The sequence below is a fragment of the Mangifera indica genome, chromosome 10 (assembly GCF_011075055.1).
Source record: "Mangifera indica cultivar Alphonso chromosome 10, CATAS_Mindica_2.1, whole genome shotgun sequence".
In the NCBI taxonomy this organism is placed as follows: domain Eukaryota; kingdom Viridiplantae; phylum Streptophyta; class Magnoliopsida; order Sapindales; family Anacardiaceae; genus Mangifera; species Mangifera indica.
Genome location: NC_058146.1, coordinates 1,034,834 through 1,049,925, shown reverse-complemented (window position 1 = coordinate 1,049,925; position 15,092 = coordinate 1,034,834). Strand labels below are relative to the sequence as shown.

Here is a 15,092-nt window from a genome sequence, read left to right as displayed (position 1 = left end):
TAAAAAATTATAATTTCTCCTTTCATCTTCTCAATCTTCATTTATTAGAGACGAAGTTTCGTTGGGTCTACCCAGGACAGGACAAGGCCAGCAGAGTACAGCTTATTTCTTAGCTTGGAAGGGAATATACTTTACTTTATCAATAATGAGTTCAATAAAATTAATATCGAACTTTTGTTTGTTCCTACATTTATTATTATTATTATTATGGTTGATTCAATTCTTTCAAATATGACCCAAATTCTACCTCAAACTAACCATTTTTACTTTGTCATTGCCATTGATTCTGATATATCCTAGTATTTAAATCTGTAATAACAACTAAACCCCAAGTTGGTAAATGGAATTAACTCCTTTAAATCCACATTTATGACCCGGTTGGTTGCTCATGACAAAAAATAATACTACCACTCAGTTACAAAAATTGGTTCCTTGCACGTACAAGGAACCAATTTTATTTTTTAAAATTAATGGTTAATTTTAAAAAGTTGCTTTGGGTTATTATTTCAGTCAAAGATAGTACGATTACCATTGCACTAAGGACAAATTTGACTCCTACTAAAAAGGGGGGTGGAAACTCAGAAAGATCCATATGCATGTACGACGGACGACGGATCCACGGTATGGAATAGCCACTGAACCAGATTTGTCAGCAAATTAGAACTAGATTGAAATCGAAATTTTTGTGTGTACGACCTTCCTGACTAGGGATAGGCTACGGGGCTTTGCACTTTGGCCTCTGAGAAAACCCGAAACAGATGCGCTGACCAGACTGCACAAAAATAAATTTATCAATTATTTTAGTAATATCATTTTTTAATATATTTTCTCTCCAGCCAATTTTTTTTTTTCAATATAATTAATATATTATCACTTAAATACAAGATATTCTAACTGCAAAAGCGTTTGGTGGATGATTGCTACTCTTTGGCCGATTCCTGCATTGTCGTAGAACCACCTTGTCATGAATCTGTAGCCTCCAATAATGAGGCGAGGCCCTCCCTTTCAATATAGGAGGGGAGGGGAGGGGAAAGGAGAGTGGGCATGCAGGCTTCTTTCAGGAGTGGCGGAGAATCGGTTGCATAGGAAGAAAGGAGCTCTGGCTTAGTGAACTTTCTTTATCCTAGGCTTAGGCCTCTTTCTAATGCCCAACCCACCTGTGGCAAGAGCAAAATAGATGGCATCGCTTTTTCCTCCGATCACTTCTTCCTTTCTTTAACTTCCATGGAAAGAAGAACATAGCTAGGCTACCGGTTACCGACTTGTTTATCTTGGAATGACTAGAGGTTTCTTTCCACACCACAAAGGCAAGGAAAGCCTCAACCTTCTCCTTATTGGAGCCTCTTCGTGCCTGACTTCTCAATTGATCTGACCGGCTCGATTGAGACTCTAAAAATGATATAAGAAAGAACGCCGAAATGGACAATTCAATTTGGTACCACTTTTTAGAAGAGATAGAGAATCTACAAATGTTTGCTTTATGTAAGGACTTCGACGAGCTTTCTTTGGAGGACAGAGACGACAATGCCCATGTAGCACGTTCTAGTCCTGCTCCAAGCTAGAACCCCGGGGAGTTCATTCCCGGTTCGAGAACCAAAGAGAGGAAATTTACACTCCGTTCAACCTATCGAAAAAGATGCTTTAAGGAAAGGGAGAAGTTGCGAAGTGGTCAAGCTGAGGCCAAACCAGAATCTTCTTTTTTTCAGCACGTTGATGCTGATGAAATCTCCAAGCTGCCCTATGCTCAGGTTGAGTAGTCAGTCGCCGGCATTATTCATCGGCAGCGAGCAATTTGTCCCTTATAGTATGAGTATGACCGTCCCCTATATTCTAATAACTTATATAATAAAAAATGTAAACTTTCGTTTAGAATTTATTGTAGAAACTCCCACAGATGGAAATTTTAAACTTTAAATGCTAATTTTTAAAGTTTAAATATTGATTTATGAAAGATATTTGATTTTATTTATTTGTTTAATTATTGATTATATTAGTTATTTAGATAATTTATATCTATTATATTAGTAAAAGTGTAACAAATTTTGATATTAAATTAGACTGGAAAGTAAAAATATGATTTTTTGAAAACTGAATATGAGTGTAAATGTAAATGCAAAATACAAGTACGAGAATATGCATGCACAAAGTACGAATGTGAAAATGCTTTTATAAAAATATAAAAATATGTTTTTTTATAAAGATTTATATATTTTTATATAAATATAAAAAATATTTATATTATTTTTATATTTATATAAAATTTTTATAGTGATGCACTTCATATTCTTCGTATTTATGACTTTGTGCATGTGTATTCTCGTATTTTGCACTCGTACTTTATACTTATATTCATATTTTGTATTTACACTTAGACTCATATTCGGTTTTTAAGAAATCACATTTTTGCTTTTCGTTTCGATCTAACATGAAAACTTGTTCTATTTTTATTAATACAATAAATATTCACTGTTTACACAACTAATATGACCGGTAATTAAATAAATAAACAAAATCAAACTTCTCTCAGAAATCAGCATTCCAAATTTTAAACTTCTATCCATTAAAGTTTTCACAACAAGTTTTTTTCAAAAGTTTAGATTTATTATAATATAAATCATCATATTATCTTGTATTTAATGTGATGATGTAATATTGGAGTATATCATCATTGATTGTGTTGAAAAATAACATGACTGAAGGGAAAGTATATTAAAAGAAAAGTGTATTATTGAAACAAACAATTAATTTACTTAAAAAAGTAACTGTAACAAAAGTATATATAAAAATGTTTAGACAAAAATTTTTTTATCTATTTTAATTAATATCTCATAATGTCGACTGAACTAATTGAAGGAAGAAATTCAAAGTCAAACACTTCATCTTGGTTTATTTAGTTTTCTTTGTTTTGGTCGGCAACAAAATATTGGAATTCAAACAACAAAAAGGACTTGTGTTTGATATATCTACATTAAACTATTAATTTATTTGATATAATAAATATAAATTTGATAAAATTTTATTTATTTGAGATAATTAATTTAATTTAAAAGAATAATCTGACTTAAATAAATTTTTTTTATCAACTTAAAAAGAAAAAAAAACAAAAACACATACAACTCCGCGGGTGTACCTTCCTTTGATGAAAAGCCCTGGAGGTCTGCTTTGTGACAGAAGATTCTCCTCTTCTTCTATGCAGCTAAAATCACACAGGTACCCGATTATCCACTCATATATCAGCAAGGCCGAGTACGGGTCTGCATATTCCCGATCCAATAAAATTGATCCGTTTTATCGCATACCCGTATCCTGCTTGGCCTGTTTGTTTGTCTAGTCTAAACACAACCATGCCATCAAGCTTAAGCCTCTTAAATTTTTCTCTTTGGGGCCTGTAATACAAATTGGGCATACTGAAGATTGATCCGAATGACCCAAAGGGAAGGTCAACCTGCAGAGACCATTATCAATAATAATAATAATAGTGTTAACATCAGTCGTATTAAATTAGTTCAAAGTGGGCATACTAATCCTCTCTAATTAAATTAAACAATCAACCTGAGTTGAGTTGGCACATCTACTTTGACCACCATGGCACAGCTTGTGCAAGAAGTATTGGATGGCTTGTGTTAATTGTGTTTGTCTTTAGTCCAAAGTACTACTTTTGTGTTGCTAATTCATTGGGTTGGGTCTTTTGTGTGCTAATCAGAGACAACTTACACGCAGTCCATGCTCCATTTGTACGCCGATTAAATTTTGGTAGCAAATAGGAGTATATACTTGAGAAAGGATTAGAGACTAATTTACTATTTCTCACCCAATGTTTGACGAAATAATTTCTCACCCCCTAAATTTGTAAACTATAAATTTTCACCTAAAATCTAATTCTAAGGGCATTAACACAATGTTATAAAATAAATTGACCTTATATTAGCTATTATTATTAAATTATTATATTATCCCTTATTGTAGTCACTAACATTCTTGCCAAAGTTGACAATTGGAAGTGCGCCGAGAAGGTGTGATCTTGTCGAATATAGCTAAATCACATCAACTAAGCTGCGACTCAATGATCGAAATCATAGCCAAGATATGATATTGTGGATGAAATTACTATAATTACACTAGGCAAATATGACTAAACAAGATTACATCTCTTTAAATACGATTCGAAAGGAAATCACACAAGGTCTGGTGTAATCTTAGCATAGTTACACCTTCTTAAATGTGAGTCTAGAAGAATTTCATCTTTTTGAATGTGATTCTGATATAATTGTCTCTGTATGTGATTTCGACATAATTTTCCCATTATAATGTTTTTGAAATGTATGAAGGGTGGATTACATAGGTGAACCTATCAAGTACCACCACTACTGGATTAATTCGAATTTGATTCAAATTTGATAAAAATGAATTTGATCTAAACCAAATTAATCCAAAATTAACTTTCAAAACCAAACTAACTTAATGTGGGTCTAATCTTATCGATGAGGGGGAGTCTTTTAATGCAACAATACTGATAAAAAGTCCATCTTAACTTGAGCAAAAAGGTGGTAACTTGGTCTTTTTTCCAATATGAAACTTAGCTCATTTGAGCCTAACATCAAATCAAACTGGATTCGAATCCACCTCTATTAGTTTAAGGTGTCTCCTATGCTATAATTTAAACTACTTTAAAGTGACATTAATTTGGGTAAAAATGTAGGTATTTATTCCCCAATTAAAAAAAAAAAGTAATTAATGGACATGATAACGTATAATATCCATAAATACGTCAAATAATTATTAGAGGGGAAAAAAAAATAATAAGAAAGATTGTCAGGGAGGTCACAGTCAATCTGCTTCGAGAAAATAATCTCCATGGCGAAGAATAGAAGAGAATGCGTGAGTAGTTGCAGATAGTCACAACGACACTGCCTAACCTACACTTGCCTTTCATCACAGTCACCATCGCTACTCTTTCTTACGCAACACGCTTGCCTTCTCGTTCTGGCTTCTATATCTCTACCACGTTGTTTGAACTTCAAAACCAGCACAACCCAGTAACACTGTCTACTACGTGAGAGCAAATATTGAAAATGGCTGTGGGAGGAGGAGGAGGAGGAGGAGGCCAAAAAGCTGATGAGTTTCAGCCACATCCTGTTAAAGATCAACTTCCTGGCGTCGACATCTGCGTTTCCAGCTCTCCTTCTTGGCGTACTCCCTCTTTCTCTTCTACTTTTACTTATTGTTTTAACTCTGAGCATATTTCTAGATACCCATTGCCCATGTAGCGGTTAATGTGAATATTGAGCTGAATCTATCGAACATGGTTCAGTTTTGGGTAAACCAGAAAAAAACCGCGGGTGTTTTTTCTTTATACTGTTTGATTATTTTTTATTGATCTCATACACAGTTTCTTGTTCGTTTTCAAGTGTTTTTTTCTTGGAATTTAGTGATGTCTTATGTTCCAGGAAATGACAAATCGTTCAACTCTGTGGTTCTGTTTTTATTTTGTTCATATTGAGCCCTGTTTCTGTAATAAGTGATGAGTTTTATAAGTGTTCTGTTTCATAGTTCATCGTGGTAAAGAAACAGGGCAAGACTATTTTTCGGATTCTATCATTTCAAATTTACACGCACATTTTTGCGCTATAAGAATGTAAAAATTGCTAATGTTTATTACATGAATTGCAGTTGAAGGGGTAATTCTTGGGTTTCAGCACTACCTGGTGATGCTCGGAACCGCTGTTTTCATCCCAACCATACTTGTTCCTTTAATGGGTGGTGGCAATGTAAGGACTATTCTACGAAAACTCAATCTCGATCGTTTTCTATAGTTCATTCAAAGAGCTAAATGTTGTTTTCGCCATGTTAATCAATAGAGAGAGAAGGCTGAAGTGATAAACACTTTGCTATTTGTTGCGGGCATAAACACGCTCCTTCAAACTTGGTTTGGAACTCGGCTTCCAGTTGTGATGGGTGGCTCATATGCTTTCATTATCCCAGCTGTCTCCATTGCTATCTCAAACAGATTCAACATCAATGTCGAACCTCATCAGGTTGCTCTACCATTTTTTATCACCTTGATGATGAATTTGCATACTTACGATAATTTGTTTTTTTCTGGTTTTTTGGGTCAAATTGTAGAGGTTTAAACAGTCCATGAGAGCTATACAAGGGGCACTAATTATAGCATCACTTTTTCATATGATAATTGGTTTCTTTGGCTTCTGGAGAATTTTTGCAAGGTATGATGTTTAATTAAGGTTTACTGTTTCTTATAATCACAAAAAATATTTACTTGGTGACCTGGGTTTGTTTTCTTGTCTCGAAGGTTTCTTAGCCCTCTTGCCGCAGTCCCTCTGGTAACTCTTACTGGACTTGGGCTCTATGCTCTAGGTTTCCCACAGGTACAAAGCCAGGATGCATCTAATTTATACAAAACTCTTTTGTTGGGTTGCATTTTCTTCTTTACAACTTTTTATTTGTTTGTGAAAATGACTCTAAGATTGGTGCTTGTAGCTGGCAAAATGCATTGAAATTGGACTTCCAGCTTTACTAATATTGGTTCTCGTATCTCAGGTAATTCATTTTCAACCGTTCTTCTCCACTGCAGATAGCTTTCAAGTTCATGCTTCCAGTTGCGTGCCTAATAAGATTGAATTTTTTGTGTTTGCAGTACATTCCCCACATGACTAAATCCAGCAGAGGCCTAGTTGAGCGCTTTGCAGTCCTGTTTACCGTTGCCATAGTATGGGTATATGCTGAAGTTTTGACTCTAGCTGGGGCATACAATAAAAGATCCCCAAAAACTCAATTCAGTTGTCGAACTGATCGTTCTGGCCTCATCAGTGCTGCTCCATGGTGAGCATATGTACAAAAACCTACATGAAGCTTCCTTCATTTCATCTCTTGCTGAATTATCAGCATGCATGTGCAGGATCAGGGTTCCATATCCATTTCAGTGGGGTTCTCCAAGTTTTAATGCTGGTGATTCTTTTGCAATGATGGCTTCTTCTTTTGTTGCTATTATTGAGGTTTGATTTCTCTAGACAATTCTTGATATGCTTCTTAAACCGGGGAATTGTCATGACTGCCTATATGAATGATTTTCTCTAAATTTAGACACTTCTAAATGAAACATAAGCTCTTGTACTTGATAAAACTTAAAATACATGCATAATCCAATGTTTTTCAAACCGGATTAAATATTATAGTTTTACTCGGTGGTTATTCCTAACTTAAGTAGAACTTTCATATTAACATAAGCATGTGGGGTAAACCAAGAAAGTTCATCTCGGTCCAAAAGGTAACCCTGGTTTTGGAAACCAATACAAAAGTTCCCAATTGACCAGTTTGATCCGAATTTTAAATCATTGACGTAACCATTCTTCCATTGTGAACTGAATTATCATTCTTCTCTTGGAACTTGTAGAATGGGAAGTTACATTACATTCATGATGAGAAAACTTCTTTCTTCTTTCCTCGTGCAGTCTACGGGTACTTTTATTGCAGCGTCAAGATATGGCAGCGCCACTCCCATCCCACCTTCTGTACTTAGCCGTGGTATTGGTTGGCAGGTAGCAATCAATTTTATCATTTCTTGCTTTATTATTTAGCAATGTTTTAATTATTGGACCGACCCTAAACTTAGTCAAAGACCTGGTCCGGGTATTTTCAATTCGACCGTTTGGATCAATAGTCAAGCGAAAAAATCCATTCTCTTTAAATAAATAAATGTTTGTGACATTTTCAAATGAAATTAGCAGGAACAATGGGTGTAGTTCAATTGTTGAGACTTATCCCAGATTTGCCAAAAATTTTGCAAATTGCAAACCTGTGTGGTTTGCTCGGTTGAATTGCATTTCATAGCAATCTAATGACATTATAATGACTGATGTCATTAGACTATTTAACCGGACCAGACTGACCTGCATCCCGGTCACATTGTTCTGAGTGGCCAAACCGGTTTTCATAACCACGTTATGTAGTATGCCCTGTGGCAATAGTTTCTGGAATCAAGATCACTGGTTAAAATTTTTCGAATCTCAGGGAATAGGTATACTGCTGGACGGTGCTTTTGGCACAGGAAGTGGCACCACTGCTTCAGTGTGAGGCACCTCTGTCTCATATATTACCTGAATGTTTAAGCTTAAAACTTCCATATTGTATTATTTTGGGGGCCAAATTTAACGAAGACAACTATTATTTCTGTTGCTTTTGCAGTGAAAATGCAGGTCTTTTGGGATTGACACGAAATGGAAGTCGGAGAGTCGTTCAAATATCAGCAGGGTTTATGATTTTCTTCTCTTTATTAGGTGCGGCATCCAGTATTTCAATTATGTCTTTAATTTTGCCAGCCTTTAGTTTATTTTTACCAAACATCTTTGTGAATTTTGTTCAAATATTAATTACATGGCATCATGAACAGGGAAATTCGGGGCTGTTCTTGCTTCTATACCATTACCAATTGTGGCAGCTTTGTACTGTGTCCTCTTTGCCTATGTGGGTATGTATCCCTAGTTGAATTCTTTATAAAGGTTGTGGTTTGAATTGTGCATTGGTTGTGACTTGTAGATATATAAATTACCTCTTGAATGAATGAATTAAAGAGTACATAGAATTAATAAAATAACCAATCACACTCAAGGATTTAAAAAAAAGGATATATGATTTATCTTAATTTACCCAAAACAAAATTATGCTAAAAAAAATTAATATTATTTCAATATTTTCTCATCTCTTCCATTGTATGATTCAAATTCTTAAAAGAAATCTTGAAACGGTTTTTTATGTTTTAAACCCAAACTCCACCCATTCAGCGGCGAGTAGAGCCTGCCCACTGTCCTGGCAACAAGCCTCGTATGCCTTAGTTAAGTGTCTTGTTCACGGAGTGGTTGACAATTCTAACATTTTGTATATATTCTGTGCGTATGCTATAATCTAATGTTGAATCTCTATTAAAATTCATATTAACTTGGATTGTTTTTCACTTGTGAGATGAGCAGCTTCAGCAGGTTTGGGTTTACTCCAGTTTTGCAACCTAAACAGCTTCAGAACTATGTTCATCATAGGCTTTTCTCTCTTCATGGGGCTTTCTGTGCCACAATACTTCAATGAATATTTATTCACTTCCGGTCATGGCCCAGTGCACTCTGGTTCAACAGGGGTATGTATAGCAATTTTTAGCTTGTTCCCTAGTCTCACCACTATTCATTCACTTGATTCCAAGTTAGGAGTGGATCTGATCCAAGTTTGGATAAAATCTACAATTTAATTTAAATAAATCATTATTGAGTTAGAAATGACAATAAAGAGGGAGGGGCGGGGATGGCCATTCCTGTCCTCTCATGGTGGGACACATCCTCGTTTTTATTTTATTCCTACTATGAAAATTAAAAGAGATCTCTATTCTTATTAAAAATAATTTTCTTTTTTTTCCTTCCTCTTCTGCACCCTATTCTTGTTCTCTTTGTTTAAGTACTATTATAGTAATAACATTGTGATAAATAATTAAAAATGTAATAAATTTTTCTAAATTATAATTTATAAATAGATATAGAATAGGGAAAAAACATAGTGAATCAGAGATATATTTATTCAAGTCTTTACTTACAGGGATTGTTTTTGTCTCTGTTATATCACCGCTTAGGTTGAGGAATTCTCTCCCCATATAGGGTGGGTGGGGAGCCTATTTTAAGGGTCAAGTTGACATCCCTATTTTGAGTTGGACTGGAGTTTTAGTTCAGTAACTTGGTTTATTTGTCTATACAATAATATAATTTATTCCATTGATGATACTATTCGCTTTTTTGATTACATTGTCGCAATACTATGTGCAAAAATTCGAGTGAGCTTAAATTTGAGTTCGAATTGGGTAATATATATTCGATCTGATCTCAAACCAATCTTAAACTCGATTTGATATGAATTGAATCCACCCTTGTTACGTGTATCTTAAAGCAATTAAGTAATGTTTAGATTTTCTTTTTTCCTTACAGTTGAACAACGTATTTCAAGTGATTTTCTCGTCCCCGGCAACAGTGGCACTTATGGTTGCATACTTGTTAGACTGCACTCACAGTGTTGGCCACAGCGCAACCCGGCGAGACAGTGGGCGGCACTGGTGGGAGAAGTTCCGGTATTTCGGACGAGATACAAGGAGTGAAGAGTTCTACTCGCTGCCTTACAACCTTGACAGGTTCTTTCCTTCATCTTAGGCTTTGGCTTATCAGATGAAGAGCTTCAAATGCAGTAAATAGAATCAATATTTTGTTGGAGACTATGCTTTATGTATTCATCAAATCAAAGGATGTAGGATATAGTAATATTTCTGCTATGCTTGGAAGTGTTTCTTATGGAGAAATATTATAAACCTCTAGTTTTAATTACCTCATTAAGGTATGAATAAACATTATTTAGTTAATTAAAGGAAGAATAATATTTCCCATCTAAACTATATATGAAAAACAAGTTCTTATATTAAAAGCCGAAAAATGACAATTTTTCGGTTATCTTTAACCTTAAAAGGGTATAAAAGTAATTTAAAATAATTAAAAAATAATATTTTATATCAAAGATAGCGAACTTTCATATTTTACTTTTAAGGTGTCTAAATTTTTAATTTTTTTTTATTGAGAGAACAAACTAATCACTAAATTTTTAAATAAAACAAAATCATAATTCTAATTGTATTTGTTTCTTATGTTTTATAGTATGCCAAAATTTTATAATATTGTCTTCTCTTTTCAATTATACTAATTTTCCACAACATATTTGGAATTTGGATTCTAAGATTTTATGGTATCAAACAATACTTCTCGATATCATATTTCACTAAATGTCATACGAATATTGAACATTTTTTTAAATGTCTAAGATAAAGAGAATCAAAGAGGAAATCGAGGAAAGTCAGGGGAGAGAGATAAAGTGGGAAAGAGAACTGTCGACTAACAAAGACGGTGACTGGTCATTGGACAGAAGAGGAAAAAAACCTTTGTGAAAAAATTCTCACATTTCAAATTTTGTATTGAAGAAAAATTATAAGATTTTTAAATTTAAAAAAGAAAATATGAGAAAATTTTAATTTTTTTAATAAATAACAATTGTATCTCTAATTTTAATTGAAACTTTTAATCAAAATTTATTTATAAATAAATATTTAAATTTTTAAAAATTAAAAGATAAGAATTTGGTATTTACTATACCTTGGATGGCAATAAGTTTTTTGCCTTGTTATTTCCGTGTGCACAAAATGCCTTAACATAGCATTCATTAAGAGCACACCTAATAAAAAAATTATTTTTATGAGCCGAATTAATTTGATTCAATCAAATATTTAAAAAATTGTTGATAAATTCATATATATTTTTTCACTTTTAAACTTTAAGCGATGTTTTTGATAAACTCATTGTCATTTTGAGCATTTTAATTAAAATTTTTTAATAAATTATATATTTTTATTTTAAATATACAAATAAATACATATAATATATTATAATAATATAATTAAATAATTTTAAATTAAATATAAAATATCACTTTACATACATATACATATACATACATATATATATATATATATATATATATATATATATATATATATATATATATATATATATATATATTTTTTCCAGCTCCAATCCACCACTTTACGTAACGGATACAAAGAAAATAAAACCAAACAAAAGTAATTATTCCGAACAGACGCGACTTAAACCATGTTATTTATTCTGCCGTTAACACCCCAAATGAAGTGACTCTCCCTCTCCTCCGCCATGTCTCTTCCCTCCTCCGGTAACTCTTCTTATTTTTCTTCTTCCTCCTTGCATTGCCCGGAAGATGGTTCTTTCGTGGGCCTCCCCTCCATCTCTCATCAACATTCTTTAATATCTTCAACCATCCCACCTCCACAATCACCACCGTCCGATGAGATTACCGTTTCATCCCTCATTGACTCCGAGACCCACCACATGCCTCTCCATGATTACCTCCATCGCTGCCGACGCCAGCCCCTTCTCCTCACCGCTCGTCAAGACTCCATCAACTGGATCCTCAGGGTAAAATCTGATGATATATTAATTTTTTATATATATTTTTATATGAATATGTCGATAATATTATATGGCAATGTAGGTGCATGCCCATTTTCACTTCAGGCCAGTTACGGCGATGCTTTCAGTGAACTACTTTGACCGTTTCCTCTCTTCCCATTCTCTCCCGGTAATCCTCATTTTACTTTTATTTTAGTTTCCCGGGAAAATGCCGTATTATCCGGGAAAATGAAGATGAATTTGAAACTGACTTACGAAGATATTGTTTTCTTTTTTCTGTTCTTTTTGTTGTTATAGGAAGCAAGTGGGTGGCCGTTTCAGCTACTGTCAGTTGCGTGCTTGTCCTTAGCAGCGAAAATGGAAGAACCCCAAGTGCCTTCGTTATCGGATCTCCAAATATTCGAACCCAGATTCTTTTTTGAACCAAAAACAGTTCAAAGAATGGAGCTCCGAGTCATGTCCGTTCTAAATTGGAGACTCAAATCTGTCACTCCCTTTCATTTTCTTCCTTACTTCATTTCTAAACTACCCTCTTCCTCTTCCACCTCTGTTTTTCCTTCTTCCTCAGACCTCATTCTCAGGACCATTCGTGGTATTTCCCGACCCGACCCGTTTAATTTCTAATATTTTCTTTTTTTATTAATACTTTTATTAATTATTTTCCGTTAGTGGTTGTTTTCATGGGGTTTCCACCATCTACAATAGCAGCGGCCGCAGTGTTACGCGCAGCCGGTGAAAGTTTAGTCTTACCAACGAGTATAGACGAGAGAGTAAACAAAGTAAGCTTTTTGTGGTTAGACTGTGAATAAAATAGTTTTGTTGGGGTCAATATATAAATATTTTAAAACGTGCGTTTTTTGACAGGAAATGGTGAGAAGCTGTCATCAACTAATGGGGGAGTTTTTGACCGACACGTGTTCTTTGGCTCGGTTTGAGGACGGGAGAGCCGAGCAGCAAGCAGTGCCGCCAAGCCCTATCGGTGTACTGGATGCCGCTGCCTGTGGAAGTTGCGACACTCGTTCGGAGAATCCCGGCTCGAGTAGCCAAGTGGAAGCCAAACCATTCGCTAAAAGGCTCCCATCCTCTCCTCTGGTTGTACAGGAACCGTAAATAAGACCGCCACCTTCACGTCTCATTTTATCTCTAGTGTTTTTATACATATGCTAGAGAGAAATGAACGTCCACATTTTTTTGTATGTCATTATTAATCGTTTAGGCTTGATGATTCAATTATTCCTATAATTTTTAACCATATATTCATAAGAATTAATTAGAAAATTACTATAATATTGTGAATGTATTGTAAAATATGATAAATTTTTTTTAAAATAAGTAGAGACAGAGACAAAACAATTCTCCCAAAGAATGATGAAGATAGATTTATCTTTGTATATTTTTTGCTTGGACACTCTATTTTAAAATATTATTCCTATCTCGTATGCTCTTTGTCTCGATACGATATGAATTTTTATAATTCTTATAAGAGGGATAATACGAGATTTCTCATCTTATGGTGACAAAGATATCCATCCCCTCTTGTGCTATTGTCATCCCTAGTTTTGTGTAAATAAGAAGTATGTTTTTAGGTGTATGGATATCCATCAACTCTTAGCCTCCCCCTATTACCACCCGAACGCACATGTTTTCGAGTGTAAGGATATTCATCCTTTTCTTATCCCACCCTATTGGCATTCCAATGCACATGTCTTGAGTGTATGGTTATATCAAATTTCCTCTTTGAAAAACTATAAAATATGTTATCTTGCCTCCATGCCCATCATCTTTCAATTCTGACTTTGCCCTCCCTCATTGTTGGTAACACCGGGCCCTACAAATTTTGTGGCTGAGATTTCCTGTACAAATTTTGGGCAATCTGGGTCCCCTAACCAGGCTGTATACAAAACTTCTAGGGGTAAGAGTTGGGAAATACCGTGCCCACAAAGACAAAGGCTGGGTAAGGCCATCACAAGCAGCTAATCTGGTTGGACTGAGAAGAAACAGGCAATGCATGAGACAAACCAGTATTCAACAACCACCCACCCTCCACTGAAAAAACCTAATTCAACAGCACCTTTTTTGGGCTCCACCCTCAGGCTCCGATCATACTCAGCCACGTTTACTAGTGGAATGGTTTTTTGGGATATGTTAACGGGCTGGATATTGATCCATTATCCCCACAAAAGTATTGAAGTATTTGATCATGTTTGTCCATGCTAAGAAATGGTCTACTTGTTAAGATAAATTATGCCAAGATCTATGGATTCAAAATGATATACAAAAATTTTAAAATTATAAAAAATTAAAAGATAAAAAAAAATTAAAAATATGAAAAAATCAATTCTTGATGGATCAACCCATAAAAAAGCTCATGAAGACACAATTCAAAAGGTTTAGGGTGGGGTGAGCTTCAAAGTTGAGACATTGGTTGACGGTAGCATGGTATGGCCCGTGGCATAGCGGTTCACATCAAATCAGGCACGGGCTAACCCCTTGACGTGTTTGTCTGGAAGTGTCTAGTCTTTTTTGTGACGATAATTCTTATCTCAACACTGCCTATATGTTTTTCATATTAAAATTTACTGGAAAAATGTCAGTTAAAAATAGAGAAAAATATGTCAATGGTAACAGTGTAAGGCTACTGACAATCCGCATGGTCGGTGCTGCTGCGGCTTTCTAGTTCACGTCCGTACAATGTAATTTTACTATACGACAATTTTATCTGATTTTCTTTTTTGGTCCCACCTTCCCACGATCAATTTACTTTTTAAAATTTAATTTAATTTTTTTTTGGAGTGACATGTTAATTTTCAAGGCTATCATCTCTCAAATGCATTTTTCGCAAGGGTCGTGTTTCCATTTTCACAGGTGAAGTAACACTTCTGTACACAACTGAGGAAGCAGACGTTACACAACTAGGTGACTGCAGGCCATAAATAAATGCTTTTTTTTCCACTTATAAAAAAAAGTTAGTATTATATACATACAATTTTAAACATTCAATTAAGAATTCGAAAAGTATGTTATTATGCTACTATATATTATTTTATATTTAATTTAAAA

At 34.4% G+C, this 15,092-nt stretch overlaps 2 protein-coding genes across 3 annotated transcripts; both read left to right on the top strand.

Annotated features, from left to right (window-relative positions):
* Positions 1 to 5,031: 5,031 nt before the first annotated feature.
* On the top strand, positions 5,032 to 10,407 carry LOC123228139 (nucleobase-ascorbate transporter 4-like). The gene is made up of 14 exons (XM_044653392.1): positions 5,032 to 5,190; positions 5,671 to 5,768; positions 5,859 to 6,035; positions 6,124 to 6,224; positions 6,311 to 6,386; positions 6,499 to 6,558; positions 6,656 to 6,840; positions 6,917 to 7,013; positions 7,470 to 7,556; positions 8,029 to 8,087; positions 8,203 to 8,294; positions 8,408 to 8,485; positions 8,985 to 9,145; positions 9,978 to 10,407. The coding sequence occupies exons 1-14, from the start codon at positions 5,073 to 5,075 to the stop codon at positions 10,194 to 10,196; spliced, it is 1,608 nt and encodes a 535-aa protein (XP_044509327.1). The 5' UTR covers positions 5,032 to 5,072; the 3' UTR covers positions 10,197 to 10,407.
* Positions 10,408 to 11,638: 1,231 nt separating this feature from the next.
* Positions 11,639 to 13,274, top strand: LOC123228352 (cyclin-D1-1-like). 2 transcript variants are annotated; one of them, XM_044653721.1, is made up of 5 exons: positions 11,639 to 12,038; positions 12,115 to 12,201; positions 12,330 to 12,624; positions 12,738 to 12,811; positions 12,897 to 13,274. In XM_044653721.1, exons 1-5 carry the CDS (start codon positions 11,757 to 11,759, stop codon positions 13,140 to 13,142), a joined length of 984 nt encoding a protein of 327 aa, XP_044509656.1. In that variant the 5' UTR covers positions 11,639 to 11,756; the 3' UTR covers positions 13,143 to 13,274. The 2 variants fall into 2 exon arrangements, with proteins under 2 accessions (XP_044509656.1, XP_044509655.1); XM_044653720.1 differs by having other exon boundaries at positions 12,702 to 12,811.
* Positions 13,275 to 15,092: the final 1,818 nt, after the last annotated feature.